Consider the following 12,906-nt stretch of genomic DNA (forward strand, 5'->3'; position numbering starts at 1 on the left):
AGTTTGGAATTAACGCTCGGGTGAATTGTAAAACACATAACCTCGAAAGATACACGCACGTTGTTAGTAATATCAAACATTTTTTGATAAAAAAAAAAACACAAAAGAAGTGTGCGGGGACGTCCGTTAGCATGTTCGCTATCATTTCCCAGATTTTGAAGGCAAAATATTTCATATCCTAGGAAAAAAGCCGGGGAATCTAACACTGAAAAAATCGATACTATTTCCTAAGCGCTATGCAAATTCATCACATTTTGCTAAATTAAAACTTTTTTTAATTAACCTACAAAAAAAAGTGTATGGGGGCGTCCGTTAGCATGTTCGCTATCAATTCACAAAAATTTAAGACAAAATATTTATTATTCTAGAAAAAAAGCCGGTGGAACCTAAAACTGGTAAAATCGACCGTCTCATACCGCTAAAGTGGTGAAAAACACATTAAAAGCATTGAATAGGGAAATATTATCGCACCCGTCGCATTCTCCGGACCTCCCCCCGTCCGACTATCACCTTTTCGCATCGATGGGACTCGCAGAGCAGCGCTTCGCCAATTTTGAAGCAGTCGAAAAATGGCTCGTCGAATCGCTTGCCTCGAAAGAGAAAAAGTTTTTTTGGAATGATATCCATGATTTGCCTAAAAGATGGGCAAAATGTGTAGACTCCAATGGTCTATACTTTAAATAAAAAATTTTGAGATTCCCTTGAGGATTAAGTGTTTTCTTTATTGAAAAAATCGGTAAATTTCAACTAACACCCCTGGTATATAAATATATATAATGTCGCAACCGCTCGCGCCCTACTCTCCTGAGAAATTGCATGAGCCAGCAGTTCTAGGAAGGCTGAGAACGAGGTGACTGAAATCGAGAGTTTAGTGTAAATTAAAAAGTTCTTTAAACTTTTTAAATACGGCAAAATAATGAAAATCCTTTGAAATCTTTTGAAATCCCTTGAAACTGATTCTTCTTGGCATTGGCCATTTTTTTTTCTTCAAAATATTGAATATCCCCTGATAGCTGATGAGGAGCTGAAAATAATTTAGTATAAATAAAAAGGTAGGAAGAGTAAAGAAGCTAGTAATATACTGATAAAGAATTTATTTCCTTATAGAAGATAATCACAAGAACATAGCAGTCCATACCTGTAGGATATAAAAGCTATCATCACACCTCACCTTACAAGACAGATACAGGGGAGATTTTCGATTTTCCTGACCAAAAATCGCCCAGTATACACGTTCGAGCGAGAACTCTTGTTTGTAGATTATAATAAAGAATTATGATTGTAATTTGCAGAAGGTAAATGGCACATGAGTTAATTTTTGTTATCCTTCCAATGCAATTTGGTACTCAAGAAAGATCTCTCTCAGATTTCAACGATTCTTAACATTATTTTGGGCTCTTTTATAATATATTGAACAGTACGTTTTTTATCCGGTACTCCCTATACGTCACTTTCGCACTTTTATCATTAATTATACATGCACATATACATTCGTGGGACTAAAACTCGTACAATAAAATACAAAATATATTGAATTCTTCCCCCTCTCTCACTCACATCACTCTACTTTTAAAATCCTAAAATCAGCTTCTCATAATATGTACAAAAAGTATCTAAATGGCCAAGCCACCAATACTGAAACATAACATAAATAATTTAACTCTACGCTCTAAAAAAAGGACAATCTCGTGAAACTTTAAAACTTGGAATCGAATTAAATCTCCTGCTGATTTTGCAGCATCGAATTATATATTAAATCCTACTCTCGACTAAAAATTTTAAAACAATCTCACCTTTCTAAAACTAAAGTACAAAAACGCCTTCTGAAAAGTTTAACTCCTGCGCATGTGGTTTCCTTTGGGTTTGTTTGGCATGCGCAGAACTTCAGCGTAGGACATGTCCAATCGTTTAAGTTTAGCAATCTCCTGCGAGGCCGCACTGGGTTTATAATCCCTATACTCAAAACTGGAATTACTCTGATCGCTAGAATTCCTCGAGAAAGAGCTGTTTGAGTTTGAGCTGTTTGAGTTTAGTCTCCGGTCTCGATTTCTGCTGGAATAGAAATGAGTCGTGTGTCCATTCCAGACTCCACCATCCAATTCCGCGCTCGTCAAAGGCCGGAACTTCCGCTTTCCTCCACTGTTCGATTTAGCATGCATGACTTTAGGATTTGTGGTTGGGATGATATCAGGTGTGCTTGGTGTCTCCAAATTGCTTTTCTTCGGAGTGCTCTTCTTCAGGGACTTCTTCCTCGTTTGAATCGACAAATAATCCAGTTGTTGACGTTTGTGATTATGAAGAGGTCTGAGAGCAGGTTCAGTCTTCTCCCCTTCGGGTCGGTGTCTTCTCTCAAAAATGGGCGCATGGACCCTGAAGACTGGTTCCGAGACGACTGAAGATATCGTGGAGGACATGACACTCTGGGTGTCATCAGTCGTTTCACTACCGTCATCAACTGATGGGAAGTTTGGAGTGTTCGAGATCTCGGTGCTATTCGCCTGTGGCAATTTCTCTCCCTCGATTTTAGCTTCTGCAGCGCGTTTGAGGACACTGAAGATTTCGCTGAAGATTTGTCTGTACTCTGGAGTCTGGTTGAAGCGACTTTCGAAGGTGCTATTGTCATCATAGATGCTCAATTTGCAATTATCGCCGTCTGCGATCGAGCAGAGTAGAGAACCTGGTCGACCATCTGTCTGGGTCGATTTGTTGCTCGTCTCATCAGAAAATCCGGAGGACAAGGTCTCAGCTTCAGAGAAGTCTGTGGGAGTTCCGGAAAAGGCTTTCTTCCCTGATTTCTGGGTCTTCCGGTGTGATTTGTTGGAGATTTTGTCTTCTGGATGAGTTTCTGGCTCGGATGGTGCTTGGAAGTTGTTGAACTCTCCGGACATTTTGAGTTCTTCCTGAAGAGAGAGACATGGGTTTGGGACGTTCGTTTTCAAACGGGAGGTGGAGTAGCCCTTGACCTCCATGAAGCTCTTGTAACTTCCGACGAAGGTAGTGCAGGCATCGTCCAAGATATCGTCCACCAACCCGACCTTATTGTTTGTGTCCTGCACACAACACAAAATATTTTGTTAATAAATTTTGTTGAGGTCTATGTCGGTTTTTTTGGTTTTCAAGGTTCAATTTTATTCATTGCGAACATCTTTTGATTTGATACCAGGGGAGTGCTTCCACTGTACTTCCCAATGTAAAAAATGTGTGACATGAAGACGTACTGCGCTTGCGCTAGGACGCTTGAGAGGAACACGATGCGACAACTTGTAACCATGGCAATAATGAGCCGCACCGTGGTCCTCTTACGCATAGCTAGCGCAAGCGCAGTACCTCTACATGCCAAAATTATGGCCACTTGTGCTCGAAGAAATTCTTACGAGCATGAGAATACGCTCGAGAAAATGTTAGACCTTCATGTGCTTTGAGAATTCTAGGATGTACACCACGTACAACCAATCTCAAAAGTTTCCAATTTTCAAAATAATTTATAAAACCAAGAAAAAAATATCTATTGGTAATTTTTGTAAATACTGATGGAGGCTTCTAAGCACAATTCAGAAAAAAAATAATTCAGGTTGAAATTGTTTATTTAACAGTAGTTATTTAAAGGTTTTGTTTTTCCTTTCTCTTTAGGGAAAAGTTAAATTTTTATTTAATTCTAATGATCGAGGTCTCATTTCATTCTTCGAAGGATTTTCTAAATTTCTATTTGGGTTGATTTTATTTTTAAAAAAATTAATTGAGAAATTATACAGTTATCAGTTAATCATAGTTCGAATTTTAATTACCACCGCCGAAATAGAATTGTAGAGAATCCTTCAAAGAATAAAATGAGGCCTTGATCATTAGGATTAAATAGAAATTTTAACTCTTCCCTAAAGAGAAAGGAAAAAATAAACCTTTAAATAACTACTCTTAAATAAACAATTTTAACCTACATTTTTTTCTGAAATGTGCTTAGAAGCCTCCATCAAGATTTACAGAAATTAATCATTTTTTTTTGTCGACTTTGTAAATTATTTTAAAGATCGGAAACTTTTGAGATTGATTTACGTAGTTTACAGCCTTAATGAGCATTTGTAAGCATTTTTAATTACGATTTAAAAAATCCTATTTTCTATCTTTATTAATAATAATTACATTATTGAAATTTCGCATGAAACAGCATCTTATTCAAGGTTGCTACAATATCAATATCTATAACAATATAAAACCAACCACACACACCTAGAAGATTAATAATATTTATGCAAAAAATTGATTCTAAATAAATTGTAAACATATTTAGTTGAGTTTTCAAGTCAAAAAGATAAATTCTGAACCTAAGAAATTAATTTTCAACTAAATTAATGAATCTTTAAGGAAAAACATGAATTTTGAACCATATAGTTAGTTAACCCAAAAGATTTATTTTCTACTAAAAAGACTCATTTTCAAAAAACTACATGAGCTTTCATCTAAAATAAATCAATTTTCGACCAAAATTAGAATAGTTTAAATGTTAGAGAAATAAATGTTCAACAAAAAAACGAATTCACAACAAAATAGTTTTTTTTTCATAAAAAAAATTATTTTTTAAACAAAAATAGAAGAATTAAATTTTCAGTTAAAACAATCAATTTTCAACAACATCAACAATGTATTCACAAGAAAATAATCCAATTTTAAACCCAACAGATAAATTTTCTGAAAAAAGATACTGTTTTAATCAAATATATAAATTTCTAACTAAAAAAGATAAATTTTTAAAACCAAAACTAGAATAGTTTAATTTGCAGTTCGAAAAGAAAATTTTAAACAAAAAAATGAGTTTTCAGAAGAGTTAATTAATGTTCAACTAAAGATACAAATTTCGAAGCAAAAATGTTTCATATTTAGTTTAAAAAGTTCATTTTTAACTAAAAAGTAACGATTTTTCAGCTGAAGAAATTAGTTTTTGATTACAGTGATGAATCTTCAACCAAAAGTATGAACTTTTGATCAAATAGTAGAATTTTCAACGCAACAGATGAATTTTATATATAAAAAAAAAAACTAATTTTTAACTAAAAAATTTTTTTCAACGAAAGAAATTAATTCTTTAAAAAAATGAATAGTTACATTTTCTACAGAACAGAACATTTTTTAACGAAACAGATTACATTTCTATCGAAAAAGGTAAATTTTCCACAACAAAGGGAATAGTTGAAGTGAATTTTCAATAAAAATGATAAATCTTAAACTAAAAAAATTTAATTTTCAATTAAACATATGAATTTTTAATAAAAAAGATCAAGTTTTTACTAAAAATAAAATATTTAAATTTTCAGTTAGTGAATTAAATTTTCAATAAAAAAAACGAATTTTTAACAAAATAGTTACATTTTCAACCAAAGAAATTAATTTTCACCGAAAAGATCAATTTTCAACCAATAAGTTGAATTTTCTACCAAAATATACGAATTTTTAACAAAGTAGATATTAATTTTCAACGAAATAGTTGAATTTTGAACTAAAAAAGATCGATTTTTAACCATGAAAGGAATAGTTAAAATTTTCTATCAAAAAGATAAATTTATAAATAAAATTATGAATGTTCAATTGGATTATTTCAATTTTCACCGAAAAAATAATTTTCAAACAAGAATATTAATTTTCCACCAAAAAATACGATTTTTCAACGATTAAAAAAATTAAAAGATACATTTTTAACGAAAAACGTCATATTTGATATTTCAACATAAAATGATTTTAACTTTATACCAAAAATAGTCTAATTTTACACAAAAAAAGATGAATTTTTAACAAAATAAATGCGATTTTAACCATAATAATAAAATTACCTTCAACTGTAGTTTTTTGAAACTTCGCTAACTCTATTACGTCTTCCTTGACATTCCCTGATTTTCTGTAATTACCTGATCTGTAGGAACTCTATTATTTAAAAAATGATATGTTTATTCCACTCTAGATTTTTTTTTAATATATGTAGATGAAATATAAAATATATGTAAAAAATATGTGTAAACAATTAATGTTTAACTTCATTAAGTGCTCTAATGCCATTTAATTACAAAAATAATTTAAAAGTTTATAATAACAATTGTTATAAACAATTCTTGCGGCACAAAATTAAAATTTGAGATTTTTGATATTATAATTGCCTTCAATCGCCAGAACGACTTCAGGTGGAATTTAAAATAATAAATTTTTTATAAATATTTGAGAAAATATAACAATTTAAATCTCGATAAACAAATTCAAAATTTTTGAATGAATTTTGAATGAATCATAACACTCCATGCGAATTTGAAATTGTTTATCTTATTTGTTTATAAATATTCAGATTGTTACATTTTACCAAATATTATCGAAGATATATTATTTTTAGGAATATCTGTAATAATTCTGGCCATCAAAGAAAATTTAAATTTGATAAAACCTTAAGTTTAAATATTTTGTCACAAAAATTGTTAATAACAGTGGTCATTTTTAACTTTTCTAAGATTTTTGTGACTAGCAGTCATTCGTTTATTACTTAAAACCTTTCCAGGGCAAAAAAAATTTGTCTGCGTAAGAGCCAACAATTTTAATTTGTTTATGAAATTTTTTTATAAAAATTGTAGCTGTTATATTTTGTCAAGTATTATCAAATATTTATTATTTTAAGGAATGCCTGAAGTTCTGGCGATTGAAGGAAAATAAAATCGTTAAAAATCTCAAATTTTATTATTTTGCCATAAGAATTGTTTATAACAATGTTTATTGTAAACGTTTAAATTAGTTTTGTAATTAAATGCCATTCCTAAATTAATATGAAGCACTTTTAGTAAAACAAATTTTCTACTGATAATAAGACAATTTGTCAATTTTTTAATAAAATTTGCTTATAACAAATAAATAAAATAATAAAGAAACTAATAAGTTATCAGAGCTTAAAAAATGTTTATGTACTTACTTTTTTTAATATAAGAAAAGGCGGCATAATTGACATAATTAAAAAAAAATTTTATGGATATTCAGAACTTATACAAAATAATTAAAAAATAAATAAAGAATGCACAAATGAATGAAAAAAAATTCCCAAAATACATAATATTACCGAATTATAAAAATTTATAGCATAAATAAGGCGAACAATTTAATTAATCATAAATTCATAATTTATTAATTATTTTAGGCAATTTTAAATTTCAGTAATAGAAATATCCATGGTAATTTACAAATTCATTTATTTTATAATTCGGTCAACTTGTAATTTATTCAATTTTTCGTTATATTGTATTCTTTTAAAGAAAGTTGTGTCGTTGAAATTGAATTCTGAGAATTGAGCACAAGCAAACTATAAATGTATAGAAATATAATTTTGATAAGATTCTTCAGAAAAAAAAAGATTCTTTACTATTTCAGACGCGTAAGAAAAAAATCTGAAAGATTTTAAAGAAAATGTTTTATTTTATAGTATTTTACAAAATATTGTGGAAATTTGAGTCTTTCTAAAAGTCTTTTTTTTTAGGACTTTCAGAAGTTGGGAAGGATTCAAAAAAATATTTAATAAATTTTCGAAAATTTATCCTAGTTTTCAAATATTTGTAATATATTTAAAACGTCTTAAATCCATGAAAATATTTTTAACTGACTCGAATTTTTCTCAGAAATTGTAACACTCAGGCTAGATTAAAAAAAAAAAATACGTTACTTTAAACATCTTAATTTCGAAAAATCTTTTAAAGTTTAAAATTCATTTTGAATACCTTTAATTCTAATAAATATTTTATGAATTTACTCAATTTTTTATTGTTTTTTATTTTGTAATCTCATGAAAGTGTAACCGTATCATTTTCACAATAATTCCATAAATAAGCCGTTTTCATCTTTCTTGGTTGATAATACAATCACTTTGATTTCACTACTTTTCTAAAATTTCATTTTATTGGTTGAAAATTCCACTTTTTTCTTGAAAATTACTTTTTTCCATTTTTTTAAATCTGAAAATTCTACTATTCCCTTTTTGGTTTGATATTGCTCCTTTTAGTGAAAAATTATACTTTGAAAGCTCTTGAAAATTACTGAAAATTTTTTTAAATACTCTAAAATTTTTTGTTAATTCCTGCAAATTAATTAATATTCCTCTACATTATTTAAATAAAGTAAAAATTCCTTCGAACCTTCAATAATTGTTATAAAATATTTCGATTTTTTAAAAATCTTTAGATAACCTTCAAAACAAATTTAGAGCTCTTGAAAAATCCCTGAGATTTTTTAAAATACGCTAAAATATTTAAAATTCTTTAGAATTCCTTAAAGTTATTAAAATCACTTTAAAACCCTGAGAATCCTTTAATTAAAATACCCTAAAATATTTCAAACTCCTTGAAATCTTTTAAAATACTTTGAACTTTTTTAAGGCTCTTATAAATTTCTTGAAATTTTTCAAAATACTTTAAAAATTGTGGAATCTTTTCAAATTATTGAAATCTATTTTGTTAATTCCTACAAAAACTCTTGAAATAAATTAAAAATTTATTGGAATCTTTTAAATTTTAAAAATATATTTAAATCTTCTGAATTCCTTTGAAAATTTCTTAGAATTTTCCAAAAATACCCTAAAATTTTTGGTTAATTTTTGGAAATTATTCAAATATTTTGTTAACAATTCTTCAACTATTTTATTGTGAATTTCAATATTTTGTTGATAATTTAACTATTTTGTTAAATTCATTTTTTCGTCGAAAATTCGTCTTTCTGGATAGAAAGTTCCTACTTTTGGATTAAAAATTCATCTTTTAGGCTGAAACAGTTCTTAGTTAAAATATTTTTTTAATTTTCACTTCGAAATTGAAAATTAATATTTTTTTGTAGAAAAGTTTCATAGTTGAAAATGTATCTTTCTTAGTTCTTCTAAAAAGTTAGTTTTTTCGACTTTTAGATTTAAAAAATTAGTTAAAAGTGCAACTGTTTTTGGCTGAATTTTAAAAAAATTAGTTTTTAATTTTTTATAATTAATAAATTTTTATATAATATAAAATTAAAATTAATTAAATAATTAATTAATTTTTATAATTAGCAAATTAATAAATAAATTAATAAGTTAAATGGAACTGTTTGGTCTAAAATTAATTTTTATGTTTTAAAATTCTAATAATTGAAAAAATGATCTTTTTGAGGTAAGATTAACTTTTTTATTGAAAATTCATCTTTTCGGGATTAAAAGTTCAATATTTTCCAAAACATTCGGCTTTGTATATTGAAAATGCAACTCTTTCGTTGAAAAATAATCCCTTTTGGTGAAAATTAAATCTTTTTCGTTGCAAATTCGACTATTTCGTCGAAAATAAATTATTTTATTTAAAACAATTTCCTCTCCTATTATTCCTCCATTCTGTTGAAAAATCACCCCATTTATTCTATTTTAAGAAAATGTGGAGCTGTGTAGTCTGCTTGATATGAAATCTTTATCAGCAAATTTAATAAAAATGTTTTAGTTATCTAAGATAATAAATTTTGTTAAAGCCAATACCAGGTTTTTAAGTTTTTTATTTCTAGAATGTTATGCTTTTATATAAACAATATAAATGGAATTTGAAATAATAAATTATATTGGTGCAAAAACAATTATTTCTAGGAAAAATTAATATATTAGAGTATTTTTTGAGATAAATTGTTTATGGCAGTTGACTAAACCATTGAGTAAAATTTTTCTATTGCTAAATTCTGTGTTTATTACAAATCTTTGGAAGTTTAAATTATTTTCGTACTTTTTTAACAGTATAAAAATGAAATTAAAAAATAGGCTTAGGAATAATTTGTAAAGAAACTATCATATTTTAAAAATATAGTTTTGGTTTTCATGCACACATGTAAATAATATAATTAATAGAATTAGTGATTTTAAGCTTGCCAGCAAAATGCTTTTTTTATTTACTTTTTGTTCTTGCTTTTTATTTATTCCTTTATGGGAGAAATTGAAATTAGAAACGTTTGAAATTAATTAATTAAAAACAAATGAAGTAAAAAAATGGGACAAATTTTAATTAAAAGCGTTTGAAATTGATCAATTTTGAAATAAAAACAACCACAATAGAATAATAATAAAATTTTAAACATTTACAATTAGATTTCAAATTAAATCCATAAAAAATGGACAAATTTGAGTGAAAAGCATTTAAAATTAATCAATTTTTAATTAAAAACATTTTAAATCTAATAATAATTAATTTTGAAACGTTTACAATTAAACAATTTAAAATGGAATCTATCAAAAGGGGCCCAATTTAAAAAAAGGCGTTTTAATTTATTCAATTTTTAATAAAAAATATTTCCAATTTAATAATAATAATGATTCATTTTCAAACATTCACAATTGAATGATTTCAAATCAAGGCTATCAAAATCGCAAAAAAAAATCATATTATTTATTTTTTAATTAAAAGTACTCCGAATCTCATGATAATTCCATTTCTAACAATCACAATTTGACGATTTCAAAAAGCGTCTTAAATTAATAAATTTTGAATTTTAAACTTTTCGAAAATCGAATGCATAATAATTTATTTTCAAACGTTATTAAATAAGCGTTATTATTGTCAAATTAAACGATTTAAAATTGATTCTACCGAAATGTGAAAATATGAATTAAAAGCTTTTTAAATTATTTAATTTTAAATGAAAAATATTTTAAAACGAATAATAAATAATTTTCAAATTAGAATATTTAAAATTAAAGCTATCAAAATGGGGCAAAATTAAATTAAAATCGTTTGAAATTATTCAATTTTCAATTTGAAACAATCCCAATATAATAATGATTAATTTTTAAATATTAATAATTAGCATATTTAAAATTAAAGCTAATTGGGACAAATTTGAAATTAAAGATTTTGGAATTAATCAATTTTTGATGAAAAACTCTTCAAATGTAGTAATAATTCCTATTCAAAATATTTCAATTACCCAAATTTTATGTTTGCAATTTTTTTAAGAATTAAAATTTTTTAATGAATCCCAATTTTTTAAAAACCTATCCTAATCAGAATTGTCCCTCTTTTTGTTTCGCTGAACTTGGAATTTTGGCTGGCAAGCCTGTTTTTTAAAATGTATGAAAATGAAAATTGCAATTAAAATTTGAATTAAGTGAATAACGGAGGTGCAAAAGCAGGATAACTGGTTAAAAGGATCAGGACGTTCACCAGATTTATAGGATATTAGATACATTAAAAGACAACCTAATACGAAAAAAATGTTTATTTAAGATCATATAAATCTGGCATTTACATCGCATAACAAAACTTGATAAAAAATCGACTAGAAAACTAATACAAAACCATGCTAGGAACCCTAATATACTAATCAGAATCACATTATTATTTTTCTATCGTCAGTCTGTGGGACACTCAAAAGTTTTCCCTATAAATTCGAAATTCGCTGCTTCTGAATTCCCAATTATATATTTCAGCCATTAAAATTTAAATAAAATTTATTATAGACCATATAAATGTTTCTAAAAAATAATTATTTTCTACTGATATTGTAATAATATCGAATACAAGTATAATGCTCCCCGAATTTTATTCTTTTAATTTATATTAAAAATTATATGCACTTTCCGAAATTATACCAATATAATGAATACTCATTTCTTATCCAAATAATGCAGTCAGAAATATTTTTAGTAAAAAATATTTTCTAATGCAGAAAGTGAATATCCTATCTTTAGGGACTTTTTTCTAACTAATTACAAATTTTACTTAAATAAGTTGAAGATAAGTTTTTAAATTTATCAGTTCAATTTGGCATAGGAAATAAAATCCTTCATTTTCTCAAAGAGAAGACAGAATACTGCGAATGACTAATTTTCTACCTAAATTAACAAAAATATATAAAATATCTGTCCCTACGAACCATTAAAATAAATTACAGACTTAAGAAAAAGGTACATCAATACTCCTAACACCGGCAAAAACACCAAACAAATATTTACAAACTTTGGCGTTATAACACATAAATTTTCTCTCGGATATATTATCATGCAATCACATAAAAAATATTAAAATTGTGTAAGCGTACGCATTAAAATCTTAAAAACCGTAATCCACATTGTAAAAATGAGTGCCATGGGGGTCAAAACCATAGATATTTAATTTAAAAACAACAAACAGCTGAAAATTCTTGTAAAGGAATCGCGCAGGATCCTGGACACGTTTCTGGATGCGATTCTACAAAACGAATATCCGAGGATCCTGGTAATTTTTCTGGAAGCTATTCTACACACGGACATCCGAGGATCCTGGAAATGTTTCTGGATGCGATTCTACAAAACGAACCTCCGAGGATCCCTGATATGTTTTTGGACACGATCCTCGGAGGATTCTGAATATTTTTCTGGGTGCGATTCTACAAAACGAACATTCGAGGATCCTAGTGATGTTTCTGGATGCGATTCTACAAAACGAACATCCGAGGATCCTGGAGATGTTTCTGGACACGATCCTCGGAGGATTCTGAATATTTTTCTGGATGCGATTCTACAAAACGAACATCCAAGGATCCTGGACATGTTTCTGGACACGATCCTTGGAGGATTCTGAATGTTTCTGGATGCGATTCTGCACACGAACCTCGGAGGATACTGGTCATGTTTCTGGATGAGATTCTACAAAACGAATCTCCGAGGATCGTGGACATGTTTCTGGACGCGATTCTACAAAACGAACATTCGAGGATCCTAGTATGTTTCTGGATGCGATTCTACAAAACGAACATCCGAGGATCCTGGAGATGTTCTGGACATCCAAGGATCCTGGACATGTTTCTGGACATGATCCTTGAAGGATTCTGAATGTTTCTGGATGCGATTCTGCACACGAACCTCGGAGGATACTGGTCATGTTTCTGGATGAGATTCTACAAAACGAACCTCCGAGGATCGTG

At 28.1% G+C, this 12,906-nt stretch overlaps 2 protein-coding genes across 6 annotated transcripts in view; both read right to left on the bottom strand.

The window, feature by feature from the left end:
• Nucleotides 1-1,077: 1,077 nt before the first annotated feature.
• The window catches only part of LOC117179141 (cerebellar degeneration-related protein 2), a 413,086-nt gene continuing 401,257 nt past the window's right edge, over nucleotides 1,078-12,906 (bottom strand). For all 5 annotated transcript variants that reach the window (XM_033370820.1, XM_033370817.1, XM_033370816.1 and 2 more), the window contains exon 7: nucleotides 1,078-3,050. In XM_033370820.1, the coding sequence (XP_033226711.1) occupies nucleotides 1,833-3,050 (1,218 nt within the window). In that variant the 3' untranslated portion in view covers nucleotides 1,078-1,832. The remainder of the gene's footprint in view (nucleotides 3,051-12,906) is intronic.
• On the bottom strand, nucleotides 11,202-12,900 carry LOC117179142. The gene is made up of 2 exons (XM_033370821.1): nucleotides 12,756-12,900; nucleotides 11,202-12,449 (listed from the first exon to the last, which is right to left on the bottom strand). The coding sequence occupies exons 1-2, from the start codon at nucleotides 12,861-12,863 to the stop codon at nucleotides 12,240-12,242; spliced, it is 318 nt and encodes a 105-aa protein (XP_033226712.1). The 5' UTR covers nucleotides 12,864-12,900; the 3' UTR covers nucleotides 11,202-12,239.

The sequence above is a fragment of the Belonocnema kinseyi genome, chromosome 8, assembly GCF_010883055.1.
Source record: "Belonocnema kinseyi isolate 2016_QV_RU_SX_M_011 chromosome 8, B_treatae_v1, whole genome shotgun sequence".
NCBI classification, from domain to species: domain Eukaryota; kingdom Metazoa; phylum Arthropoda; class Insecta; order Hymenoptera; family Cynipidae; genus Belonocnema; species Belonocnema kinseyi.

What these genes read in the sequence shown, in the direction of transcription:
- LOC117179142 (XM_033370821.1), bottom strand. Translation starts at nt 12,863, where the DNA reads ATGACCAGTATCCTCCGAGGTTCGTGTGCAGAATCGCATCCAGAAACA. An exon ending in GATCCTTGGATGTCCAGAAC is followed by an intron (nt 12,450 to 12,755) that starts ATCTCCAGGATC and finishes GTGTCCAGAAAC; the next exon opens with ATCTCCAGGATCCTCGGATG.